General features: G+C 46.7%; 1 protein-coding gene across 8 annotated transcripts in view; it reads left to right on the plus strand.

Annotated features, from left to right (window-relative positions):
- FRMD4A (FERM domain containing 4A) overlaps positions 1-19,863 on the plus strand; it is a 551,472-nt gene that overhangs the window by 417,383 nt on the left and 114,226 nt on the right. For all 8 annotated transcript variants that reach the window (XM_020284197.2, XM_020284196.2, XM_020284200.2 and 5 more), the window contains 2 exons: positions 1,959-2,053; positions 14,155-14,247. In XM_020284197.2, coding sequence (XP_020139786.2) covers positions 1,959-2,053; positions 14,155-14,247 — 188 coding nt within the window. The remainder of the gene's footprint in view (positions 1-1,958; positions 2,054-14,154; positions 14,248-19,863) is intronic.

The raw sequence follows: 19,863 nt of genomic DNA on the forward strand, positions 1-19,863 counted from the left end.
AGTTTGAGGGCCGTATTGCCAGGTGCTGTGTCTTATTTTTGTATCACCTGCAGCATTTGGCTTGTGCCCTGCACGCAGTAGGCACTCGATTAATAAATGTCTGTTGTATTACATGGAAGTACACCTGTATCAGTCTGCTCTGGCTGCTATAACAAAATACCATATAGACTGAATGGCTTAAACAACAGAAATCTGTTTTCTTGCAGTTCTGGAGGCTGGAACTCCGAGATCAGGAGGCCAACCTAGTCCCTTCCTGGTGAGGGCTCTTCTCCTGGTTTGTGAGCTGCCACCTTCCTGCTATGTCCTCACATGGCGGAGAGAGAGAGAGGAAGCAAGCTTTTCCTTCTAAGGGCACTAATCTCCTTATAGGGGCCCCAGCCCCGTGACCTCATCTAACCCTAATTGTCTCCCCAAAGCCCCATCTCCAAAATACTATTGGAGGTTAGGGGTTCAACACATGAATTTTGGGGAGATAGAATTTAGTCCACAATAGCACCCAAAAAGTGAAGTAAAACCAAACTATCATGTAACATTTGATTTCTATCTTATCCACCCTCCTAAAATAGAAACGCCCAGCCACCAGAATAAGAAATATACTCAGGATGACTGAAAATAATGTACATAAATGTGTGTACACATGCACACACACACACATTGTCTCCCCTGGAATCTTTGTGTTTGCTCTGATCTTGGAGATACTCAATGAGTGTGCTTAGAATAGAGCAGCTGACACAGAATAAAGGCAATGTGTTTTTATATACATGGCCTGGAAACTAATTTAAACATAACTATTCCCTTTTAGGCCATGTATCTCATCAGACAGCCTTTTCTCTCCTCCCCCTACTTTCGTGCCTGGTGTTCTTTGATCCATTCAATAGTGATAGACCAAGGAGAATAACGTGTTGACAATACTGACAAACATCTACCAAGATTTTGTGCCTCAAGCTCTTGTGTACTTCTTTAAATTGGCAGAGATTTTAAAGAAGAGTTTTATGTTATTAATAAAACATTCTTAGGGGAAAGACTATTCTTTGAAAAGGCCGAGGGAGGGCGAATGTTTAGTTTATTCTTAAATACTATTCCCAAGGCTCTTTGGCCTTAATTTGAACACTTTTTGCAGGCGGGTACTTTTATTATTTGTGTTTAAAATTATAGGAACATACAGAGTGGCTGAGGATAGAGTCTCCCAGAGCCAGATGTCCGGGATTCAAATCCCAGTCCCAACACTTGCTTAATCCGTGGGTGTTTGTTTCCTCCAAGTGCAACAGACGACCTGGTAGGGTCATGATGAGGATTAACCCTTTGCACTCGGATGTTGAGTGTGACTCGACACAGTTAGCATTGGTTATAGAGATTAAAATTACTCTTTGAATGTAATTTGAAATATAAAAAAATCCAAATACGTTTGTATGAAAAGAAACTCCAGTTTTTTATTCTACCGCCACGCTTTGTAAATTCTGGGGTATTTAAAAAATTAACTCCCGAGTAGAATAAAGGAATCGATGAAAAAGCAAGCGAGTGCAAAGGGTTAAAGATAATAGTATTTGTAAAGTGCTCAGAGCAGTGCCTGCCACGTAGCAACTACTATATGAGTGTTTGCTAAATATGTTAACTTTTTAAAAAGAGGGCATCTTCCTGTGGATTCAGCTTAAAATACGGGGAAGGAAAGCCATGGGTTTGATGACTCTGCTAAAGAGCCAGTGTCATCTGCTCATACAACACAACTGCTCGGAAGCAAGACGGAAGGTCTCGGTCCTTTGATGGCCTTTGACTTGGCTGTTTGCTCACTGGTGTCCTCCTCGTCCGTTCCTCTGGGGTTTATAACAATCATTTGCATCGATCTACTTGAGCTTAGGGACATTGCATTGGAAAAATGGCGGCAGCCTGAGATGGCCCGTCTTAGGAGGAGCATTGTCATGTCACTTAACCCTTCTCCGCTGTGTTCTTCCCCCCTGCAGCCCAAGCTTTTGGCCAAGGAGCTTCTTGACCTCGTGGCATCTCACTTCAATCTGAAGGAAAAGGAGTATTTCGGCATAGCATTCACGGACGAGACGTAAGTACCGACGAGAGCACTCAGAATCCGACAGAAAAGGGCAGAACATGAAATGGCGCTGGCTGCCCCAGCTGTGTACAGGGGGATCAGCTGCAGGCCACTTGGTTCCCCTGGTCTGGGGTCAGTCCAAGGTCATGGTCCACGTTTCAAAGGCCTTGTGATCATCATGCCTGGAACGGCCACAGGATATAATTAGGGTGATGCTAATATTACAAAATTATTAGGTAAGCTAGTTCTTATAATCAAGCAGGTTCGTGTTCAGAATGAGATGTTTATTTAAAAAAAAAAAAAAGGAGATCTGCATGGGTTTGTTTTCTATTAAAGTTAAACGAAAACTTCTGGAAATGAAACATTTCTCTCCCGTGTTGGGATAACAATAACAGGAAGCGGATTTAATGATAAATTCACAATGAAAAGAATCTGTGCAGTTTCACTGTCTTAAGCTGAAATCGAGTGAATATGAAAGTCAAAAATTCAGATCCCTCATCTGTTGGGAACGGTATTTGCTTTGAATGGCCTTTTCCATTTGGCTCTGTCAAACGGTGTTTTATAATGCAAGTAAGGAGCATCTTTACTAGAATTTCAATTTTCTTCTTAACCCTTTGCACTCGGATGTCGGGCGTGGATAATGAGAAAAAAGTGAGTGCAAAGGGTTAATATACTGTTATCAAAAGAATATGGTGAATACCTGCGCAGATTCCTAGATAAAAATAAGCTGTTGTAAGCAAACGTTTCATGATTCTCTTTCCTCTGTACACACACACACACGCACATGCATTTGCATGCGTGTGCACACGCTCCTTTGCATCTTTGGAATTACAGAGATGATTTCCTAAACTCCTAGTAAATCAGTGTCAGGTTAGGCTGGGCGAGACAATACCGGGGTGCCGTGCCCCAGGAATCGGGGGAGCCACTGAGGCAGGATGGGTTCCAAAGCAAGACCAGGGTAGCCGCCATGTGGTAAGTGGGAGACGTGTCCAGGTGGATCTGCACAAGAATCATCCCTACGGGAGCTGCCAGTGGACAGGCGGGCCGTGTGATTTATTATCCAAATCGGAACACTATGAATAAAAGGGGTATAAATTGGGACTGTCTTGGACAAACGGCAACATGCGGTCGCCCTAGCGACGTTTTGGGCCGTGGAGTGTTCAGGGAGTGGGAGGCGGGAGCAAAGCCGCATCTTCCTCAAGAATCGAGGTCGGCCCCTAGGCTGGGAGACCGATCTGGAAGGGGGGACGGCTGTGGCTGCTCAGGAGGCGTCACCACACCTGCAGGAAGGGACGAGAAAGCCCTGCTGGGAAAAGTTCAGGGTTGTAGCAGAAAGGAGCCAGTGTGATAATTTAAAAAAAAAAACACTTTTAAATAAATACACATCTAGAACAATTACTTTCTCAAATGCAGATGTCTTCTGCTCTTTCTCCTTAAACTCCTTAAATTGCTCTTCCTGCTTTCTTCATTAATTAGAAGGAAACCATAAGTTTCAATGAATCATGTCCCCATTGTTCACGTTTCCCAAATAAGTTCACTAAAAGGTCCCGTGAACTTTAGACAGGCCCAATTAGACTTCCCTGTGGAGTAAACAAGAATGGGGGAGAGCGAGCATGTTATCGCGAGCCAGAGGGGAAGAGGGATGTCTGCTGAGTGTTCCAGATCACTGCCCCAGGGGCGCTCGCTGGAAGGGCCTGGAAAAGTCACTGTTCTCCCAGGACAGACAAGGGCACGAGAGCCACGTGTCATAGGAGGGGGTGCACACAGCAGGTCCAGTTGTCCCATCCAGCGAAGCCTGTATGCAAGGGGTCCATGCTGTCCTGGTTCTCTGTGCTGGCCAGGAAAGAGTGCATGTGTGCATGTATGTATGTGTGTGTATGTGCATGTGGAGGCCAGGCCAGGGAAGAGTACATGTATGCGTGTGTGTGTCTGTATGTGCATGTGCATGTGCAGGCCAGGCCAGGAAAGAGTACATAAATGTGTGCACGTGTGTGTATGTGTATGCATGTGTGTGTGCATGTGGAGGCCAGGAAAGAGCGCATGCATGCATGTGTACACATGTGTATGTATGTGTGTGTGCATGTGGAGGCCAGGCCAGGGAAGAGTACCTGTGTGCATGTATGTGCGTATGTGTGCATGTGGAGGCCAGGAAAGAGTGTACATGTGCATGTATGTTCATGTGTGTGTGCTTGTGGAGGCCAGGCCAGGAAAGAGTGCTCATGTGCATATATGTGCATATGTATATGTGTGTGTGTGTGTGTGTGCATGTGGAGGCCAGGCCAGGAAAGAGTGTGCATGTGCATGTATGTTCCTCTGTGTATGTGCATGTGAAGGCCAGGCCAGGAAAGAGTGCCTGCATGCATATATGTATGTGTGTGTGCATGTGGAGGTCAGGCTTGAGAAGAGCGTCTCGCCCTCTCTAGTAGTGGAGGTGGCAGCATGGAAGCTCTGCGGAGATGGTGAGGGAGAGGATGTGAGCCATCGTGGAGCTGTCTGGGGGACGGTGATGAATAGGATGTGAGCCATCCTTCTGGCACGGTCCAGAGAGAGTACAGCCGCCTCCATCGCCTGCCCAGAGTCCGGTGGGAGGGTCAGTGCAGCCGTGGTGGGAGTGGCAGGCAGCCAGCAGGAAGTCAGGGGAAAACAGCTGGAGCTGGCACACAGTTTCCAAAAAAGAACTGGCAGGTACGCCTGGTGCTCCAGGGGAAAGGGCAGGTGTCAGGGGCCCAGAGGAGAGGAAGAGCCAGCGCCTCCATGGAGATAGAAACTCAGGATGGCAGGGGATGGCTGTGACCCAGGGGAGTCAGTCCTGGCCAGACAGTCCTGGCCAACAGACATTGCTGGTGCCACTTTGCTAATCTGAACTGGTCCCTTTTCCTGGGAGCAAAGGGAAGAACAAAAGCTGCCCCTATAAAATAGTACCAGTGGGTGTCACGTGCTTGGGGTCGGTGAATTATGTGTCAGTAAGCACTGGCCTTATAACATGTCCCTGAGCCCACCCTCTGCGTCCCACTGACACAAGATCTTTCTAGTAACTATGTTTTCAAACTGTGCATGCGTACTTGGAGGGTGTGTGTGTGTGTGATTTATATAAGTGCTACACTGTGTTTTATAATAAAATGTAACAGAAGTTTCATTCTTTATAACAGCCTTTGGTATACCGCATGCATTTGCCTATTTCCTGATGCAAACCAAACAGGATTAACACTTGAGAAGTGCTTATAAACTGTAAAATCCTGTACAAGGGCAAGGTATTATTACCAGCAGTATTATCCTTCCCAATGGTAGAAGTTCTAATGGTAGGATACTCCTAGATCGTATATTGTCGGTGACTCCTTCAGAATTAACCGCTGCTGGCATTGTGTGGGATCCTGATGACAGTGGATAATAGATACATAAAGCTGGATGTAGACAGGAAATTGGTAATTTCTCTAGGCTTCTCTCACCCTGTAAGTTGCATTCATTAATAAAGTGCCTGAGTCCACAGTGCAAGGCTTTATGCCCCCGAATGTTAAATATTGTTAGTAATCGACAATGTTGTGGCATTGATACTAGCTCCACCTTCCTTTTTTTTAATTTAAGTTTTTAGTTGTAAACAATTAGACCTATAGAAGAATTGCAAAAATAGTAGAGAGTTCCTGTATGCCTTCCACCTGGCTTCCACAAATCTCCCCATCTTACAAACCATGCCCCATTTATCAAAACTATGGAATTAACATCGCTACTATATTATTAACTAAACTACAGACTTCATTCAGATTTCACCAGTTTTTCCATGAATGTCTTTTCCTGTTCCAGCATTCAGTTGCATTTGGCCTCCTCTGAGTTTTTCTAACTTGTCCTTATAAAAGGAGATACAGGTGGTCATCTATAAATGATCTGAACTGTGGTGACACATGCAAACAGTGACATTTGGGCTGAATTTAAAATGTTCTGAAACAAAGTTAGAGCCTGGTATATAAATTTGATCTTAGAATAATTATTTGTGTTTTGCCAGGGTCATGGGTCTCAACCTTGGCCGCATGATGGAATTCCCTAGGAGACTTTATAAAGTGCCAATGCCTGGGACCTACTACCCCCAGAAAGTCTGATTTAATTGATGGGGTGTGGCCTGAGCACTGAGCTCGTTCAAAGCTTCCCAGTTGATTCTACTGTGTTTCCCCCAAAATAAGACAGGGTCTTATATTTATTTTTCCTCAAGAAGACACCCTAGGGCTTATTTTCAGGGGATATGTTATTTTTTCTAAGCACGGTACAACAATCTACATTTATTCAAGTATAGTTTAAGTCGTCGTCTTCTGAAACATCATCGTTAACTCTCCAAACCCCGAATTCCATCCTGAATTTCTTGTGACTCTATTTCCTTTAGAACCATTGTCCCCAATCTCTTCTGTCCAGCAATAGAGCTCTCATGGAGCAGATGAGAAGGGCTGCTCATCTTCTTTACCGCTCTGCAATGAAATGCACGGGTTGTGCAGATGCACTGCGTAGCCACGCCCATCACTAGGGCTTATTTTCGGGGTAGGGCTTCTATTGCGCAAATGCTTAGCAATCCTGCTAGGGCTTATTTTATGGGTAGGTCTTATTTTCGGGAAAACACGGTAATGTACGGCCAAGTTTGAAGACCCCTGTTCTAGAAAGAGGGAATGTTGACGTTAATTTCCTTTTCTCCCTCACTCTAGAGCTAAGAGGAGAAGCTGATTTTACTTAAACTTTGAATGTTGGGGGCCAATAATGACACATCCCAGGGACCTGCCAAGTTATAGACATTGTGGGTTCCCTTCTCCGTTCCGTTCCTGACAGTTTGAGAACCAACTCTGAAGTTGAGATTTAGTTTTTCTATGTGTACAAGTAGTGTAACTGAGATACTCATTTATCAAACATTGGCATCCATCATTTAGAGAAAGTCATTTTTACATTTTATTTTTGAAATATTTCTATTGTTTAACCACTTGAGTTTTGATTTTTTTTTTTTAATTATGGGCTGGGGCTGGGTGGGAACAGAGGTTCCCATCATCAAAAGCTCTCACTAAACAATTTTTAGACTATTCAGCAGAAATCATCCAACACACTCCAAGTTGAAGTCATGATTGTCTTAATGTAGTTACATTTCAATTTGAATTTCCTGTCATAAATTTTAAGAATTGCTCATTGAATGCTATAAGTAAATATCCATCTTAAAAAAGAAAACCTTTAAAAAATATTTAAAAATGTGAGTGAGAAGGAGAATAAACTTGGTTAGCCATTATTGCATATTTTAAAAGCCATGCTGTAGGCCGGGCACAGTAGCTCATGCCTGTAATCCTAGCACTCTGGGAGGCTGAGGCAGGAGGATCACTCAAGATGAGGAGTTCGAAACCAGCCTGAGCAAGAACGAGACCCCATCTCTACTATAAATAAAAAGAAATTAATTGGCCAACTAATATATAGAGAAAAAATTAGCCGGGCATGGTGGTGCATGCCTGTAGTCCCAGATACTCGGGAGGTTGGGGCAGGAGGATCGCTTGAGCCCAGGAGTTTGAGGTTGCTGTGAGCTAGGCTGATGCCACGGCACTCACTCTAGCCTGGGCAACAAAGCGAGACTCTGTCTCAAAAAAAAAAAAAAAAGAAAGCCAGGTTACAGTTAGTAAGATTTTCACATACCAATTAAGAATATAAGTAGTTATTAACCTCTTATTTAATCACAGATACCTTTGCAATTTGTTAAGAAGTTACATTCACTGTCCTTCACAAAAGTTTATATTTAAAAGTTTACAAAGTAAATTTTCCTTAAAATTTTAGAGGATTCACAGGCACCCTTAAGCCAAGATTCTAGAAAGAGCCTATAAGGTAGACAATCAAGTTGAGGTTCTTCTGCCCCCCCAGCATATTGTGTCTTAATTAATTGAATTGCTTGATTGGTACTTTTTGGGGAGTCTGATTTACTGGAACAATTAAGGTATAAAATGGCCTGACTCGTTGGGAATTCACCTTTAGATCCAGAGCCAGGTGTGCTGGCAGTGGGAACTTGCCCTCTTCTGCTTTGGCGTCCTGGCATTTGCTCAAACCTTGACCAGCATTGGGCGAGGTATCTGAAAAAGGTCTAGCTGTTCAGCATTCCTGGTTTCCAAGCTCATCTACGATTTAAAAATAAACAACGTAGAAAAGCAATTTTCCAACTGCAGAAGAAACAACAACGAGAAGCCGCTCTGGGAAAGTCATTTATTGAGAAACGGGTTTGGGATTTCCAGTTATTATCTGCCGTTGGGCGAGAGAGGAGAAAGTCAGTAGTCTGGCCGAGGTGCTTGGCTGGCAGTGTAATAGCTGCTGCTGGGGACTTCGCAAGCCACACTCATGACCGCCCCGGAGGTGACCTGGGCTACGCTACCAGACGGTACAGCAAACGACGGTGGGTCCTATTTAGCGACCAGAGAGGGGCTTGCGTGCAACTCCCCTCTGTGTGCAGCTAAGATAGGTAGAAAAGAATGGTGCAGTCCAAGGAGGGTTTAGCGACCCAGGCTTTCTGTTCACCTGTTCCTTCCCCATGCAAATGGTAGGAGGCAACCGGAATTCCAGACCAGGTGAGCCGAGTGAATTCCGAACATGGAGCCTGTCGTTTCTTTAGGACAGGAGCGATGCCTATTCCTGGGTGTCAGTCCTTGAACCCACAAGAATATCGATCTGTGGGGCATATCTCGAAGCTGACGTCTTCATTCTCTTACCCAATACTTACTTAGCATCTGCAGGTAGCTCCAGGAGCTACAGAAATAGCTGACCTTTGACTCCTTGTCCAGTTTGTATTTGCACTTTAAGTGATTAATAAGATGCAGTGTAGGATAGGATTCAGCCATGTAACAAAAAACTACTTACTTGTACCCCCTAAATCTATTTAAATAAATAGATTGATAAATAAATGAAGAGAAAATTTGGAATAGCATTAAGAGCAACATAGGAGAGCAAACAATCCTTCCGTAAATAAAAAAAAAATTAAAGCCAGAACCTCAGTGGGGCTGGATGATTTAGTAATCTGGTCTTCCCAGTGTACACCCAACTTGAACCTTTCTCTGCTGTTGAAGGTTCTAGTTAAATCAGTGTCCCCGGGCTATCCTGATGAGCATTTATACTTCAGAGTCGAGGACACTGAATGGCTAAACATTTCTTCCATTCAAAGAGCCCCCAACCCCACCTGTATCCGACAGCATCTGTAAGAATTTCATACTCTTGTTTTGGCTTTCTGTAGAAGTTTCATATGAAATAACCCGTCTGCAATAAAAACATCCAAAAGGCAGGCAGCATGGTTCCCCCCCTGCCCGGTCTGGGAAGTGTGGGCTCAGATAGACTCATCACACTCCTCCACCCTCCAGTGACTACAAACAAAGCTCTCCCCGGGGCCATCCTGAGGGAGGGTGCCAACACTTGAACTAAAAGTCTATTTGTTTTCAATGTAGACGCTAAAAGCAATCAGTCAAATAAACGCATCCAATTTCTATTGCCCGGAAGCAACTGCATATTTATTACTGACCTGACATTTTTGACCCACTACCACCATAAACCAAATGAGTGTTGTCTCGCCCAGCCCTAAGGATAGTTACCAGTCCCGCAATAGCAAAAATGCTCTGTCTGCCGGAGTGCTTTTTTGCATTGTTACTGGCAAACGCGCTGAAATGTGAGATCTCAAACGAAAAATCAATGAGGATCATTGGAAACCAAGCTCCCGGGTGTCTCTTAGTTAAACTGTGTAGAGGAAATACTCCTTCATCTCTTGGCATTCCTTCCCACCCCAATGCAAAGGGAAAAAAATGAAAGTTCAGAGGGAGGCCCTCCAAGTCAGGACCGTGAACTGTTAAATAGGAAGGAAAAGGCCCTCTGCAATGTGGAATTCTTGACCCTGGTTGGGTGCAGGAAACGGTGACTTTGAGTCCAACTTGAAGAGAAAATAACATTTTAACAAGTCCTACTGCAGCCAAGCATAGGGGCCCCAGGATTCTATGATAGTTTCCAGTGTGCTTTTTTTTTTCATCTTCTTTATGATGCTTTTTATTTTATTTTATTTTTTTTATTTCAACGTATTACGGGGGTACAAATGTTTAGGTTATATATATTGCCTTTGCCCCACCCGAGTCAGAGCTGCAAGCATGTCCATCCCCCAGATGGTGCACACTGCACCCCTTAGGTGTGTATTTACCCATCCCCTCCTCCCTCCTCCCACCTACCCAACTCCTGATGAATGTTACTACTATATGTGCACTTAGGTGTTGATCAGTTAAAACCAACTTGATGGTGAGTACATGTAGTCATGTAGCGCTTGTTTTTCCATTCTTGTGATACTTAGTTTAGTAGAATGGGCTCCAGCTCCATCCAGGATAATACAAGAGGTGCAAGATCCACCATTGTTTTTTGTGACTGAGTAGAACTCCATGGTGCACATATAGCACATTTTATTAATCCACTCATGTATTGATGGGCACTTGGGTGGTTTCCACATCTTTGCAATTGTGAATTGTGCTGCTTATAAACATTCGAGTGCAGATGTCTTCTTTATAGAATGTCTTTTCCTTTGGGTAGATGCCCAGCGTGCTTTTTAATCTATCTTTTAGTCCAAATATGGGCAGTTATCATAAGGGACCTTGGACGAATCACCTGTCCCTTCAGTCTGTCCCTTTGGTGAGACACTTTTACAAATTCAGAGCATGGAAAGAGCCAACTTCCTTCCCGCCTGCCCCCGCCCCACACACCCACAGGGTGCAAGGGCTCCGGGTGTAGGAAAGTCCTCCTCCCCATCGGACATCGGAGCCAGGCCAGCTCGTGTGTCCCGCCACCCTCGCAGAGTTGGAGAGGAAGAGTTCAGCAGGGGACATGGAGAAAGGAAAGTCACTTGTCCTCAGGGGCCGACTATTCCATTCAGGGGCTCTATTCCAGCCTCCTCGTTCTCTTTTCTTCCTGGTCATTTTTTTTTCTTTTCTGGTCATTTAGTTGATAAATGCTAAACCAGTATATGGCTAGAAACAAAGGAATTTCCAGTTAAACCCATTGCTTAAAAAGTCATTCATTTAAGAAGTTTAATGTGAGGAATGCAATCGTGTAGAGAGGGAATACACCTATGTGGTCTGTGAACGTGAGTGAAGAATTGGCAAATCCAACAAAGTGGGATCCAAGTGACACCTGTCTCTGGCTCTCCTTGCAACATGTCCCCACCTTACGGTTCTTCCCGTGTGAGTGGCAGGGCTCAGAGATCCGAGTCTAATCCCCAGCAGGCTGTGTGGTCAGTAACATGGTGCTGGAAAAAAGTCCTGTGCTTTTTGTGCTGTTCTAGTCTGTGAGTGATCTGGAGATTTCTCTTGTGAGAATGATGTAAAGGTGGATCCCACCAAGCCATTTGTCAAGACATATTGTAAAGGCACAAGATGAATATTTAAATATCCCTGGTCGTGGGATGGATCACTCTCGTGGGTCATCCATCATTCAGTCGATGAACAAACCCTTCTTTTGAGCACCTCATATTTGCTAGGCACTGTGCTAGATTGTGGGGATAATTGTTTTAAACGGTGAAAACTTACAATTTAGTTGAGGAGACAGGTCATAGTTTTAAAATATTAACTCATTGTATGAGATGACACCAAATGCCTTGTAGACAACACAAACCAGGAGCTCTGGAGAAGTTTGAAAGAAACCCCGGACTTAGGCAGTCAGGGAACAAAAGTTGGGCATGGACTCAGCCTTGAACAGTGGCTGCATGTTCAAATAAAGAGGATAGAGACAATTCTCTGATTCAGTGAGCACAGCCATGGTGTAGAACGTGCATGTGGCATGTCAAGGAGAGGCTGAGCCCAAAGAGAGGACCCTGAGAGTTTGGGCGCATTTTCAGAGCCAGGAAGGGAGTGGCTGTAGCTTCTCATAATTTGTCTGACACCTTCCAGTCAGTTGATCGAACCTGCACACTTTTACCTTATGAGATAGATCTCCTGACATCTGCCAGGCCAGGTGGAAAAAGGCAGTTGGGGAAAAACGAATGCATCCACAGAGTAAGTTCTGGAAACTGGGAAGTGCAGAGACACAGGTGGGCGTGGGGTGGTGGGTCTGGTCATTTTACTTACAAATACCATCTTCCTTTTATTTTTGTGCCCTTCCTGTATTCAGAGCAAGGCAAGAAAAACATTAAGTTAAAGGAAAAAAAAAATTTTTTTCCCCAGCTAGAGATTGTTAAAAGGAAGAAAAAGAGGCGGGAGTTGCGCAGGCAGGCACCCCTATGAGGCAGACTCAAACATCACCAGCCTGACAGCCACAGGCCTGGGCTTCCCTGGGTGGGATTTATTTTCTTGTGTGACAGGTGCATTTTGGGTAAAGTCTCAAAAAGAGGGGATGGAAGCCTCTAATGTGTTCTCTCTCTTTGCTTTGTTGGAAGCGAGCATGGGCTTGGGGGAGCAAACATTTTTAGATAATGATGCAGGCAGATTTTGTTCCTTATTATCCACAGAGCAAGTGCTAGCCTTTTGCACACGTGTGTGCATTATAAACACGGGTGTCACACAGCGTCGGCCGCCTGGGGAAATGTAGTGAGGTCCATTGGGTCTGTGCAGTGTGAGTTTGCTCAGTAAAGTGATTTTAGGACTCTGTTCCCTCCAGGCTGTGGAATGGGATTGGTAAGAGAGGAGTGGATTCCTCTGCTCACAGTTGTTCCCTATCTCTGCCTCACCCTTCCAAGACCAGCCTCCTTGGCGTAGCCTCCAGTGCTCTCTCTGCGTTCACCCCTTTCCTCCCTACCTCAGGGCCTTTGCACGTGCTGGCCTCTCTGCCTGGAAAGTGGTTCCCCTTTCTCTTCGCCGAGTTACTTCCTGCTCTTTCTTCAAATCTCAGCTCAAACACCAGGAAGTGCTTCTTGGACCCCCAGACTAGATCAGCTCCCCCTTCTATGTCCCCCTAACTCATCCTAATGCCATTAGCAATTACATCATTCATCGTGGACGTGGGTGTTGAGTGTCTGTCTCCTGACAAGTGTTTCGGCTCCAGGAGTGGAGACTATGTGCGTGTTGCCGGCTGCCCGTCCCCAGTCGCTTTAGAGAGAAGGTGGCCGGGGAACGTGTAGGGAAGGAAAGGACAGAGGGCGGGAGGGAAGGAAGGAAGAAATGCATCAGCGACTCCATTCCTACATCATCGGTATCTCTGTGGTTCACTTTTTTAAATGGCATTAATGAGGCGTAATTGACATGCAATAAACCACATACCTTAAAGTGTATAATCTGATAAAATCGGGCACATGTCCACATCCATGGAAACCATCACCACGGTCAAGGTGGTGCATACATCCATCCCTCCCCAAACGTTTCTTCTTGTACCCCTCAGCCCCGCCCCAGGCAATGACCGGTCTGCCTTCTATCGCTGTAATCAGTGTGCGTTTCCTAGAGCTTTACGTAAATGGAATCCTACAGTCTGTACTTGGCTTTTTTTTTTTTTTTTTATCTGCCTCCTTGCACTCAGCATAATTATTTTGCAGTTCGTCATGTTGCTATAGATTACAAGGGCTGTCCGGAAAGTATCCAGCCATTTAATTGTTAAATATAACAAGAATGGGGGCACGGCTGGGGACTTTCCGGACAGGCCTCGTGTTTAATATCTCAATAGCATGTTCTCTAATCGCTGCACGGTATTCCGTTGTACGGATGCAACTCAGTGTGTCTGTCCATTCTGCTGTCGGTGAACATCTGGGTGGTTTCAAGTTGGGGGCTGTGACTGTAGCTGTGAAATGTCCGTTAAGCGTCCGTGAACATTTGTGCAAAAGTCTTTGTGGGGACAGATGTGTTCAGGTTTCCTGGGTGCAGACAGGCTGGGTCATACGGTAGGTGGAAGTGTGATTATTGGAGATACTCCGTGTGGTTTAGTTTTAATGTGGGTGCAAACAGACAGCAAAGGACTCTCTGATGCCTTTTCTTCCCACTCAGGGGGACCCAAGTCTCCTGCTGCTCCAGTATCCCCTAGCTAATTCCTTTAGGGTCTTCAAATCCCCAAAAGCTAATAGCGCTGGGGGGAAGGTCCGAATTTATCTGCAATCTGGAGCGTTCCATTCCACGTAGACCCCTCATCCCAAAAAGCCTCTGCAAAATCCAAAGCCCTAACCCATTTGTCTTTATCTTCCTCAGGGGGCACTTAAACTGGCTTCAACTAGATCGGAGAGTTTTGGAACATGACTTCCCTAAAAAGTCAGGACCCGTGGTTTTATACTTCTGTGTCAGGTACGTACACCTGGTGTGTCTGCGTTTTTGCTTTTGTTCTGTGTCAGAAAAGTTGGGGAGGGCAGGAAGGAAGGATTCAAGGGGAAGGCAGGTCAGGTTTGTCTTAGGTCATTGCCAGGGAGAAAGGTCATTGTTTAGCTGAATTCCTCGTAGATACAGATGCGGGGCGTGAGTGTGTAAGGCTCGTGGGTTTGTGTGCGTCGATTGGCATATGTTTGTGCGCTTGCACTATGATGCTCATGTGGAATGAACATAGAAACCTTTCTGTTTTTCTTGCTTTTTTTCTTGGGGGGGGGGTGTCATAAGAGACTAAACTGAGTCTCTTATCATATATAGCTCATGCCCTGGGATCCTTTTTTAGTGGCAGTTTGAAGCTACATAACAAATGTCTCTGCCCTCTTTCTTTCTATCAGAAATGCTGCTTGAATCTCTTGAAATTTGTGTGTTTTATCCCAAAAATAGGAGTCGTTGAAAACCAGCCTCAAACCACGGATCAGGATATCTCCTGATAAGGGAGAAGGTGGCCTAATAACGTATCAGATTCTTCTTGGCCTCTCTGAGCAAAATAAAATAAAAGATAATAGATCAGAAATCCTGGGCATTTTCTGCTCATGAATCTACTCTAAGAAATTTGATTTTGTGATTGCAGAGGGAACTGCCTTTGGGATCTAGGGCTTCAAAGAGTCAGCATTTGCAGCAGTCTTATGAAGAAAGCGGGTCTTGTCACTTCTGTTTGCAAAAGGCGGTGGGAGCAAGTCAGGGCAGGGCTTCAGGGTCAAAAGTATGACTCAGGAGCAAGGTCATAATCTGAGCCCTCAGCTCCCGCAGCACCCTGAGTACTCGGTCTGTCGACCCAGCAGGTTCTATCTTCTAGAACTTTGATTGCTACCCAGTTGCAGAAGCATCGGAGTTCTGACGCCTGAGTCTTCACATGGACATGAACACTTCCGCCCAGTGCATAGCTAACAGCAATGCAGGCGTAGGACACAAAGCACGTGCAATTCGGTTCCTCCTAGAGAGCACGGGCGAGGAACCTAAGAGTCAAGAGTCCGCCAAAGAGGCTGGGGCGTGTGTCTTCCCCTCCACTGGCGGAGTCAGTTCAAACTTGCCTTTGATGCGTTTTTGATTTGCTTACCAGCTGCGAACATATGCCGTTTCTATCACTGCTGGGAATGATCGCGTTGCCATGTTCTCTTGAATGGGGTCAGAGGTTTCTCGGGTCAACGGGAAAGTGACCATAGACAGCAAAGAACACCGATTGCACCAGGAGGGGCAGGTGGTCACGCTGAAGCAGCTTGTTAACCCGTGGCTGCAGGGGGGGTCGGTACACTGACCTCCCGTCAGCCTCTCCCCTTCTCCCTGGTGGTCCCCCCCCCCACATTAACCAGGAAGAGAAGATACTGCGCTTGGTTGCATATTAGGTGGTTTCATTTCCAAGAGTCTGCTGTGAGTTATTTGTGGGTTTGGGGAACCCAGGCCCTTATAGGAAAGTTTGGGGCGTGTTGAGATTGATAGGGAAGTGTTTTTCCCCAAAAATGTGCACATCCTCCCCACATGTCCCTGGTCCCTGAGTCTGTGGTCATGCAGTTTCTGGTGCCACTATACCCCTGGTCCCTAGAGGCCTCTAGACCCCAATTCCACGTGGCCCCTGTGGCCCTGGCCTCAATTGAACATGCTCCCCGAGTCCTGCGTGGCTCAGTGGCTCTGAGCTCTCCTGGTCCACCTCCTCCTGGGTCCCTCTGTCCCGGGCTTCCTGCTCTGTTCACCCATGAGCGCCAATGTCCACGACGTCTCCTCTCGCTTGTCATCTCTGTCTTACCCTCCCAAGGTGCGATTTCACCCCACCCATGAATCCTAGCACTGCTCTTCTTGGAGCTTCCCGGCCCTCTTGGCCCTCTGACCCTGTCCTAACCTCTCTCCCCGTCTCCGGGCCACCTCTGCTCACGGGCACACGCACACGGATGCAGCACTCAGGATCTAATGACAACATCATCTTTCTGCCCCCAGATGGGCTCCTCTCTCCATCCCCACATTGGGTGCCACCACCCACCCAGCCCCCTGGGCCGGACACCAGGGAGCCAGCCTTGACCTCCCTCCTGTTCTCTCCGTCACCACTTCCGATGGTTTCTGTGTCTTCGATGGCTCCGACACCCACCCCTTGCTCTCCGTGTACCCCTCGGCTATCATTAGGGCCCCCCTAAACCCTCTCGGACCTGAAACCTGCCCGTTCATCTCTGCTTCCGGTCCTCGTGCCTTCCGATGTCCCCTAGACACTGCGCGCCTCTTCTGAGATTCTCAGCTGATCTTTGCACCCTTTTTCTTCTGGCTCTCAGTGAGCCTCAGAAACGAAAAGGACGTCGTTTGCATGTCACGTGCGACGCAACTTCTGCCCACTCGTCCAGCCCTGTCCCTCCCCACCCCCTCGCCCCTCGCCCACCCAGGCTGTGTCCACAGCCAGGGGTCAGTTGACAACCAGGGTCATTTTCAGCCACACACCATTGTTTAGGGCCATAAGGCAGGTTCCCCACATTGGAGAACAATGACCAGGCAAGATTACGAAATAGGTCAAGAAAAAAATATAAGCACAATAGACCTACCCACCCAAGGAAGTGTGTGTCGTGTGTGTGTGTGTCGTGTGTGTGTGTGTGTATGTGTGTGTGTGTTTACAGGCACAAGTTTGCGCTCGTAAGGTTGTGTTCGTGTCTGGGCTGTTCCTTTAACTGTGTCTTCTTCAGCCAAGTGTCCCCGTAGCTCTGATCATCTGTAGCGTTTGCAGGAAAATAAATAGAGATTAGATTTGTCCGGGTTTCACAAACAATAAACCGAAGCAGGCAGTAGAAAAATAAGAAAGAGGGGAGATGCCAGGAAGCTTTATCTGGAGGGAGGTTGTGCGGTGGAGTCCCTGGGCCTGACTCTCCGTGTCTTCCCTGGCTGATTGAGACAGCAGCTGCTATTTCCTGCCGCTCACAATAACAATGATGGCACGGATCTAAAACGAGGTGGCTGCTACCCACAGCTTGCTATATTTCAGCTGGAGCGTCCCAGTTAAGATCTTAGAGCCATTGCCGTTCTAAACGCCAGAGATTCTGGCTGCAGAAACTCACAGCTTATTGTTCTCATTATTATAGTAATGCTCTTTTTTTTTTTTTTCTTTGCTACCAAAAGTCAGCATTTCAAATGTGACATTTGTGTTCGTTACGAAATGAAATCACTGGGCCATTTAATTAACACCCGCTGTAAATACGCAGTGCCTCCCAGGAGCAAAGGCGCTGGGGCAGCAGAGCAGGAGGCAGGGTTGATGCTGTCTGGCTGGGCCGTCGCCATCTGACTAGACAGGGCTCGGTCTGTCACAGTCGGGGGCGTCCACGAGTCAAAGAAGGGGAGGACACTCCCCCACACACACCCGGGCAAAGCCTCTTGAATATTTAATAGGCTCAAACATGTAATACAGGGGCCGGGGCACAGCAGCTCACGATTATAATCCTAGCACTCTGGGACGCCGAGGCGGGAGGGTGCCTTGAAGTCAGGGGTTCGAGACCAGCCTGAGCAAAAGTGAGAGCTGGTGTCTACAAAAAATAAAAAAAAGAATCAGCCGGGTGTGGTGGTGCACCTGCAGTCCCAGCTCCTCGGGAGGCTGAGGCAGGAGGATCGCTTGAGCCCAGGAGTTTGAGGTTGCTGTGAGCTTGTGATGATGCCACTGCACTGTAGCCAGGGCGACAGAGCGAGACCTTGTCTTAAACAAACAAACAAACATGCAAGCAGGGAGCACATACTCGCTCCTACTACACACGGTTGGACAAGACGTCCTCAGGCCTGGATCATCTGCGATGGCTTGAGCGTGACATTGCTCCGATCTGGAGTGAAGGAACCTCTTAGCTGCAGTTGCCCTCGGTCTAGAGGGTTGTTCCTTTTAACTCAGAAAGATACCCTACTATTTAGCCCTGCTCGATGTGCAGAAAAGCCTGTTTCAAAATACAGGTTTTATTGTTACTCAGCTGTGGTGAGGCCAGCCGGTCAGGAGAGGACTGCCATTGAAAAGATAGTTTGTTACAGTTTGGAAGGGGAGGGGCCGGGCCACACTACGCCAATCCATGCCACGCCACGCGCCACGCCACGCCATGCCACGCCACATAGGACAACACAGAGAGGAGCCAGAGGGAGTGAGGGCGAGTGTGGACGGGAGCCTGTATTGCGGTTTCCGTGGGAAGGCGAGGCAGACCCAGGATTGGCTGGTTTGAATGATTTCAGCAGGCTCTGGGGCACAGGGCTGTCCCTAGTCGTCTGGTACGTGTTCCTACAGTGATTGGGGCCGGGGAACAGTGGCCCTGGGTGTGACAGCCCCTCAGGGTGTTGGGAGGGAGGGTGGGCTCTGGACAGCCAGTGGGTCGCACTCGGAAGCCGTCCTCCCTGGGGAGCAGTTTGCTGTCTCCAGGAATTGGCCAACTCTGGCCGGACAGTCCCTCCAAGGACGGCAGGGCCCCTGATGTCAAAGCACCCTACAGACACGGTTAAGACAGAACCAGGCTTGGAATCGCCCGTGCAGACCCTCAGACTCCAAGAGCATTCGTTTCCCTGGGTTTTCCCAGAGACCTGGAATGTTCTTTGTGAACTACGGGAACCCTCCCTGCCCCACACCGCTCGTTACGGAAATGCAACATCGCCCCCTACTGCCAGAGAGGAGGAACTCATGAAAATCAGAAAAATGACTGAATTTTTGAAAAAGAAAGGAAAATCTTGACTCTGACTCCAAACCATCAACACTCCCCGTCTCCCTGGGCCCCGGTGTGACCGTGCCTCTCTCCCTGTGCACATGGAGGTGTCTGAGGTCTGTTTCTCTCCAGGCGTTGCTGAGTCGGTGGCTGGAAATTCAGGATGAGCTAAATATCCGAGTGTAGCAAACAATAACAGGACAGGCCCGGAACTCCCAGGGTTTCCAGGTGTTGTCTCGGTGAGAACAGGAAACCGCTTTCCAATTCTGTGTAAAGGAGGTGATTTTCTTTTTTCCTTCATCTCAAAATAAGCGTGTTATTTCCTGGGTCTCCTGTGCCCCTGTTAGGGCCAGGAGACATAGCCCAGTGGAAGTGAACGCTGTCCCCAAAGATGTGTCATTTGCTGCCTCATTTCAGTTTTCCATGACGAGAGAGTTGCAAAGACAAGAGAAGGGTTCTGTTTTTTAATACACTATGTAGGAGAAAATTGGGATGAGGGCATGGGTGGGATGTAGAATATCTTCACTCCTATATTCTTAAGAATGAAAGCAAATGAAATAAAAATGGCTGGTGCTGCCAGTAAAATTATTTCAGACCCTACAGATTTAGATTCAAAATTATTATTAGAGTACTGAGGTTGCCGTCGACCTCAGGAGGCCCCTGCTAATGTTCTGATATTAGGGTTACCCTCCCCCTCCTCTCCCTGCTCTGTTTTCCTTCTTTCCTTCCTTCCACTTATTTTGTTATTCTTATTACCCTTTGCCAAAGGCTCTTTGTAAAGGATATGGATTCACTTTAAAACATTAAATCAAGCTTCATTTATTTTGCTTTGAGATGTAACATGTGCTTCTGCCTTTCAGTTTTTCTATCATTAAAGAACTGGAAGTTGTACAGCTTTACCTCTGAG

The sequence above is a fragment of the Microcebus murinus genome, chromosome 25 (assembly GCF_040939455.1).
Source record: "Microcebus murinus isolate Inina chromosome 25, M.murinus_Inina_mat1.0, whole genome shotgun sequence".
In the NCBI taxonomy this organism is placed as follows: domain Eukaryota; kingdom Metazoa; phylum Chordata; class Mammalia; order Primates; family Cheirogaleidae; genus Microcebus; species Microcebus murinus.